The sequence below is a fragment of the Glycine soja genome, chromosome 16 (assembly GCF_004193775.1).
Source record: "Glycine soja cultivar W05 chromosome 16, ASM419377v2, whole genome shotgun sequence".
Lineage (NCBI taxonomy): Eukaryota > Viridiplantae > Streptophyta > Magnoliopsida > Fabales > Fabaceae > Glycine > Glycine soja.
The window spans coordinates 9064884-9072306 of NC_041017.1; the positions used below are offsets into that span (position 1 = coordinate 9064884).

The 7423-nt window shown below is 43.1% G+C and overlaps 1 protein-coding gene across 1 annotated transcript; it reads left to right on the forward strand.

Moving 5' to 3' along the window:
• The first annotated feature begins 6288 nt into the window (after positions 1-6288).
• LOC114389748 lies at positions 6289-7194 on the forward strand. The gene has a single exon (XM_028350492.1). The coding sequence runs from the start codon at positions 6289-6291 to the stop codon at positions 7192-7194; it is 906 nt and encodes a 301-aa protein (XP_028206293.1).
• The last annotated feature ends 229 nt before the right edge of the window (positions 7195-7423 follow it).

Here is a 7423-nt window from a genome sequence, read left to right on the forward strand (position 1 = left end):
CTTCTTTGTTCTTCATCCGTTCTTCGATCTTCGACCGGTTAGTTTTCGATTTCGAAGCTTTGAATTCATTCTATGTACCCTTAGGGTCCCTTCTTGCTTTGTATGTTTTCATCCTCATTCTTCTACTTTCGGTATTCTTTTTTCTTTGTTTTAAGCGAGTTTTGACTGATCGTTTAAGTCGTAATCTCACTTAATCAATGTTAAAATGAATTTCAACCGATCATTTGCGTTGTAATCTCATTTAATCATCGTTAAAATAAAATTTGACCGATCGTTCATGTTGTAACCTCGGTTAATAAAAAAAAAATAAGTTTCAACCGGTCATTTACCTTGAAAGTTCTCTTTAAATAAATTGAGAAATAACCAAGTGAAACTAAGGCTAAAATCAACTCACAAATCAAGCTTTTGCCCACAAAAAGGTCATTTGAAACCGTTTCAAGGTCCAATGCCATAAACGGTCCTTTTTACTTTTATCGGTTAAAATGAACTGTTTAAAAGTCTAAAATCAACACCTCACGTAATTTTCTTTCTTTCTCAAAGAACTGCGTAGGTCTGAGTTCCTCATCACAATTGAGGATACGTAGGAGCGAAAGCCCTGCTTTTGTCGACCACAAAAAGATGAAAACATAAAAAAGGGAAAAATAAAATAAAATTGAAAGTCATGATTCTGCATATTTGATTAAAGGCTGTCGTCCCTTGTGACGAACGCGTGGGGTGCTAATACCTTCCTCATGCATAAAAACAACTCCCGAACCTTTATTCTTAAAGTTCGTAGACCCGCTTTTGGTTTTCCTTCCTTGGAAGACACATTCATGAGCCTCGCGTCGCCCTCCCGCCGAAGGGTAGGTTGCGACAATCAATAATTTCTTTTCTTCTTGTAAAATAAATTTCAACCGATCGTTAGTGTCGTAAATCATCTTTTTAAAGAGATTGAAAGTTAATGAACAAAACCAAGATAAAATCAACATACAACTGATTTTTTTCTCCATTAAAGTCACTTAAGATCGTTCAAGGTCTAACGACCTCTTTCGTTCTTGTTAGTTAAAAATGAATTTTTCAAAAGCCCAAAATCAACTCAACACACAACTTTCTCGCTTTAAAGAACTACGTAAGTCTGAATTCCTCATCGCACTTGAGGATACGTAGGAGCAAGGGAAACTCCCTTGTTGACCCCAAAAAAGTAAAAAATACAAAAAGGGAAAATAAATAATTTTAAAGTTACATTGTGCACACTCGATTAAAGGCTACCGTCCCTCGTGACGGGCGTGTCGATTACTAATACCTTCCCTGCACGTAAACAACTCCCGAACCCATATTTTTGAAATTCGTAGACCTATTCTTTTTGGTTTTTCTAACATTTTTCCTCGAATAAATGTTGGTGGCGACTCCATTTGGGAAGACGCACATCTTTGTCTCGCATTGCCCTCCCGCTGAAGGGTAGGTTGCGACAGTTATCGACTCCACTGGGGATACCTTTTGTTAGAGAGTTAAGCTGTTTATTCTGTGTGCAATGTTTATCGTGACCTTTTCTTTATTTAGTTTCCCTTTTTCTTTTATGTTCTTGTTTTGTCCATATTTACATAACCCTTTTTTCTATGCTTTTATGTTTGGTGTGTGGTTGTCTACCTATTACATGCATAATTAGAAATATTTGTTTGTTCTATGCACACATGACACCTACACCTTTGCACCCACAGTGAGTTACTAGAGTTTTCCTCATCTAGAGTTGTTCGTTGAAGCCATCACATCTCTCACTCAATACTATGACCAGTCGCTCAAATGCTTCACTTTTGGGGATTTTCAGTTGGCACCGACCATAGAAGAGTTCAAAGGGATCTTAGGATGCCTGCTAGGAGGAAGGAAGCCATACCTTTTTTCTGAGTTCTATCCTTTTATGGCTAGAATAGTAAAAGTGGTTAAGATCTCGGAACAAGAGCTAGACCGGTTGAAGCAAAATAGGAATGGGGTAGTTGGGATACCAAGGAAGCACTTGGAGGAGAAGGCAAAAGCTTTGATAAATCAAGGGGAGTGGACCTCGTTCATTAACATATTAGCACTATTGGTGTTTAGGACCATACTATTTCCAAATGTAGACAGGCTAGTGGACTTAGCAGCAATCAACACCTTTCTCGCTTATCATCACAGCAAGGAAAGCCCGGTCGTCGCTGTTTTGGCTGAGCATACGATACGTTTGACCTGAGATGCGACAAGAGCAGTGCAAGAATTGTCTGTTGTACTCATGCTCTTTATGTGTGGTTGGTCTCCCATGTTTTCATCATGAAGGTAGGCCTGTCTATCCTCTACAAGGTCATCGTATGTGCACCGAAAAGGGAAAAGCAAATTGGGAAGAACTCCTGGCAAGTATGGTAGGAGCGTCCATTAGCTTGTTCCCCCGATGGAAAGAAAGAGGGGCAGGAGTGTTATGCTCGTGTGAAAGATTCCCATGCTGGCCATAAGACAACTAGGCTACCCTATGAGAGGTGCACCGTCGAAGGATATCATCGTGCCTTTCATCGCATGAGGTTTCAATGAAGCCAATGCAAAGATACTTTAGAGAATTTGTAAAGCATGAAATATAGTGGAAAGGAAAGATAAAGAGCTTAGGGGAAGTAGCAATGGAGTCATCGGCGGCAATCAAAAGTGGTTGAAGTCTAGGACACAAGGGATAACTTGGCTCCCAAAGCTAAAAGGCCTAAGTAGGAAAGAAGCTAAAGTCCCTGAGGAAAGCGAAGAAGTGCAAGCTTTGAAAGTGGAGCTCAAAGAAACAAGAGTGATCAAGGAAAAGCTAAAGACGACAGTCACTAGGGTTAGGAAAGAGTGTGATGTGCTGAGAGATGTCAACATGACTATGATCGAAGCATTAGAGCGGGAAACAAAAAGGGCCTGAAAGGAAGAATGGAGCAAGAATAAGTTTCGAGGGGCTCTATGGGGCAGCAACAACGAGCTCAAGCTTAGAAGGGCCAAGAGGGACAAGTCAAGGATGGAAAGCATGGTGTTAGAGGATAAGTTGACGGCTTGTCAAAGGTCGAAGAAAAGTTTGACGGAACAGCTGAGCAGAACAAAAGAGAATATGTTGACAATTATTGATAATTATAAGGAGAAGATGAACCTAGCTGCTAGTCATAGGCAGAGGCTAGAGGATGAATATGCGAAGGTATCAGCTCTGCAAATTGGAAAGGAAGCAAGAGAGAGGGTGATAGAATCATTGCACGAGGAAGCTATGAAATGGATGGATAGGTTCGATCTCACTCTGAATGGGAGTCAAGAGCTTCCAAGGTTGTTAGCTAGAGCCAAGCTTGCCTCCCAACTATTGACCACCCAATGCTATACATGTGCCCGATGAGAACGTCGACCACTGTGCTCCTGTTCCCATTGAAAGCTAGCAACCCTAGTTGGGGCATGCACATTTTGCTCAGCCCATAGGGGGCATGTGAAGAACCTTGGGACCATGCTTTGGCCAACTTCGAGCCTTACCCTAGATATGCCACTGAGGGGCTAGCATTTGGTAGCACACCCCAGCCTAACACCTCAGGGGGCCCTTAGCATCACCAACTGCAACCCTTACATTTCTCGGTGGGAAGACTGCCACCTGCCATGGAGGAAAGAGAGAAATTTGATCTTATAGAGGAAAGGCTGAGGGCCATTGAAGGGATTGGAGATTACCCTTTTGCCAACATGGCAGAACTATGCCTAGTGTCCGACTTCATCATCCCTCCTAAATTCAAGGTGCCAAACTTTGACAAATACATGGGGACTACTTGTCCCAAGAATCACCTGAAGATGTACTGTCGGAAGATGAGGGTGGACGCGAAAGATGAGAAACTCTTGATTCATTTTTTTTAGGAGAGTTTGGCCAGGGAAGCAATCACTTGGTATACCAACCTAGAATCTTCCTGAATCCATTCTTGGAAAGACTTAATGGTTGTTTTCATCAGGCAGTATCAATATAACTCTGACATGGCTCCAGATAGAAGGCAATTGCAAAACATGTGCAAGAAAGAGCATAAGTCTTTCAAAGAATATGCCCAGAGGTGGAGGGATTTGGAAGCTCAGGATGATAACAATGATAGTAAACACTTTACCAGTGTTCTACTATGAGAAGATGGTGGGTTACATGCCTTTAAGCTTTGTAGATCTGGTATTTGCGGGTGAAAGGATTGAAGTGGGCCTAAGAAGGGGCAAGTTCGATTACGCCACTTCAACAAGTGTTGGCAATAGGAGGATCGATACAGGCGGAGCTAAGAAAAAAAAGGGAGATGCCCATGCCGTAACCACAACTCCCACATGACCAAAGTCCCAACAAACCCCTCACAACCCTATTTACCAATATCCCCCACCCCAGTACAGTTACTCAACCAATATCGGATCTCCTCCCAGTCTGACACCCATCCAACAGAGAATGCCTACTCAACCACAAAGGCTTCCCCCACATAATCCATTTCCTGCACAGCCTCGACCAACTGGAAATCCCAACCCTGACACAAACACAAACCCAAGGAGGAACTTCCTAGAAAGAAAACCCACGGAGTTCACCCCGATACTAATGCCTTATGCCAACCTGCTACCATCTTTTCTCAGCAACCAAATGGCTGTGGTGAGCCCAGGGAAGGTCTATCAACCTCCTTTTACCCAATGGTACAATCCCAACGCAACCTGCGCCTATCATGGTGATGTTCCGGGGCACTCTATCGAGCAATGTGTAGCCTTCAAGCACAAGGTACAAAGCTTGATTGACGCTGGATGGCTAACATTTCAAAAGGATAGTCCAAATGTGAGGACTAATCCAGTCGCCAATCATAGGGGCTCAACGGTGAATGCAGTGGAAGAATGGGAGTCTCAGGGGCGGAAGCAGATAGGGAATGTGTCAATGTCCAGACGGTTCATATTGGAAGCATTGCGCGCGGCTGGTAAAATTAACCTTGATGGTGACAAAGGAAATTCTTGTTTAATACATCCAAGGACATCGCACAATGTGGAGACATGTCCAATAGTGGAGGAGCTGCTACAAGGAATGATGAACAAGGGGCAAATTGAAGTCTGCAATGCAAAGAAAGGGAAGTGAAGCCACACCTAGAGGAGACGGAGATTATGAACCTAGGCATTGACAGAGAGATGAAAGAGGTCAAGGTCTGTACTTGCATGTCCGCAAATGTTCGAGATGAGTTGGTGACTCTATTGTGAGACTACTAAGACATCTTTGCTTGGTCCTACCAGGATATGCCTGGTTTGAGCTCGGATATCGTGCAACACAAACTACCTCTGAATCCTGAGTGTTCCCCGGTAAAGCAAAAACTATGGAGAATGAAGCCCAAGATGTCCCTGAAAATAAAGGAGGAAGTGAAGAAGCAATTCAGCGCTAGCTTCTTGGTCGTTACTCAATACCCGGAATGGGTCGCCAACATCGTGTCGGTCCCTAAAAAGGATGGGAAGGTGTGAATGTGCGTGGACTATCAGGATTTAAATCGAGCCTGTCCAAAGGATAACTTTTCTTTATTGCACATTGATGTTCTCGTAGATAGCACGACCAATTTTGCCCTATTTTCTTTCATAGATGGGTTTTCGGGCTATAATCAGATAAATATGGCACCGGAGGATATGGAAAAGACAACCTTCATCACTCTATGGGGAACTTTCTGCTACAAGGTGATGTCCTTTGGGCTCAAGAATGCTAGGGCAACATACCAGCAGGCCATAGTGGTGTTATTCCACGACATGATGCATAAAGAGATCGAGGTCTACGTGGATGACATGATCACAAAATCAAGGACTGAGGAGGAACACCTTGTCAATTTGCAGAAGTTGTTCGAGCGACTACATAAATACAGGTTAAGGTTGAATCCCGCAAAGTGTACTTTCAAGGTTAAGTCTGGAAAATTGCTCAGCTTTGTCGTTAGTCAGAAAGGAATAGAGGTAGATCCAGACAAAGTAAAGGCAATCCTTGAAATGCCCAAGCCATGCACCGAGAAGCAGGTCTGAGGTTTCTTGGGAAAGTTGAACTACATAACAAGATTCATATCACAACTAACAGCCATTTGCGAGCCTCTTTTCAAATTGTTGCATAAGAATCAGTCTATCCAATAGGACGATGATTGTCAAGTAGCATTTGAAAGGATCAAACAGTGTCTCATGAATCCTCATGTGCTTGTACCATCGGTGCCCAGAAGACCCCTTATCATATACATGATAGTATTAGATGAGTCGATGGGATGTGTGCTAGGATAGCACGATGAGTCCGGAAAAAGGGAATGGGTCGTCTATTACTAGAGCAAGAAGTTCAGAGCATGCGAGATGAACTACTCTTTGCTAGAGAGGACGTGTTGTGCCTTGGTATGGGCAGATCACCGTCTGAGGCAGTATATGCTAAATTACACTACTTGGTTGGTGTCCAAGATGGATCTCGTCAAGTATATCTTCAAAAAGCCCGCTCTCACTAGAAGGATAGCTTGGTGGCAGGTTCTATTGTCAGAATTCGATATTGTCTATGTCACTCAGAAGGCAGTAAAGAGAATTGCCTTGGCAGATTACCTAGCTCAACAGCCCATCAATGTTTATCAACCTATGCATCCAGAATTCCCTAATGAGGATATCATGACCTTGTTTAAGGAGGAAGTAGGAGATGAGGACAGGGATAAGTGGATTGTGTGGTTTGATGGTGTATCTAATGCACTAGGCCATGGAATTGGGGCAGTATTGGTTTCCCCGGACAAACAATATATACCTTTCACGGCTAAGTTATGCTTCGACTGCACAAACAACATAGCGGAGTACGAGGCATGTACCGTTGGGATCCGAGTGGCGATCGACTTCAGGGTCAAGTTACTCAAGGTATACGGGGACTCAACATTGGTAATTCATCAATTGAAGGGTGAATGGGAGACCAGAGATCACAAATTGATGCCTTACCAGGCTTACGTCAGGAAATTGATGGAATTCTTTGATGACATATCCTTTCATCACATTCCTAGAGAAGAAAATCAGATAACCGACGCCCTTGCCACTCTAGTGTCCATGTTCAAAGTAAGCCAGCACAAAGATTTGTCGTACATCGAATTCAAATGTCGTAGTGAGCCCGCACATTGTTGTTTGATAGAAGAAGAGGAGGATGGTAAGCCTTGGTACTTCGATATCAAACAATACATCAAAGACAAGGAATACCCGCCTGAGGCCTCTGACAACGACAAAAGGACATTATGAAGGTTGGCGGTCGGTTTCCTCTTGAGTGGAAATATCTTGTACAAGAGAAACCATGACATGGTCTTGCTTCGTTGTGTGGATGCAAGAGAGACTGAACAAATGCTAATAGAGGTGCACGAGGGATCCTTTGGTACGCATGCCAATGGACATGCCATGGCCTGAAAGATTCTTAGAGCGGGGTATTACTGGCTCACTATGGAGAGCGATTATTGCATTCATGTGAGGAAAT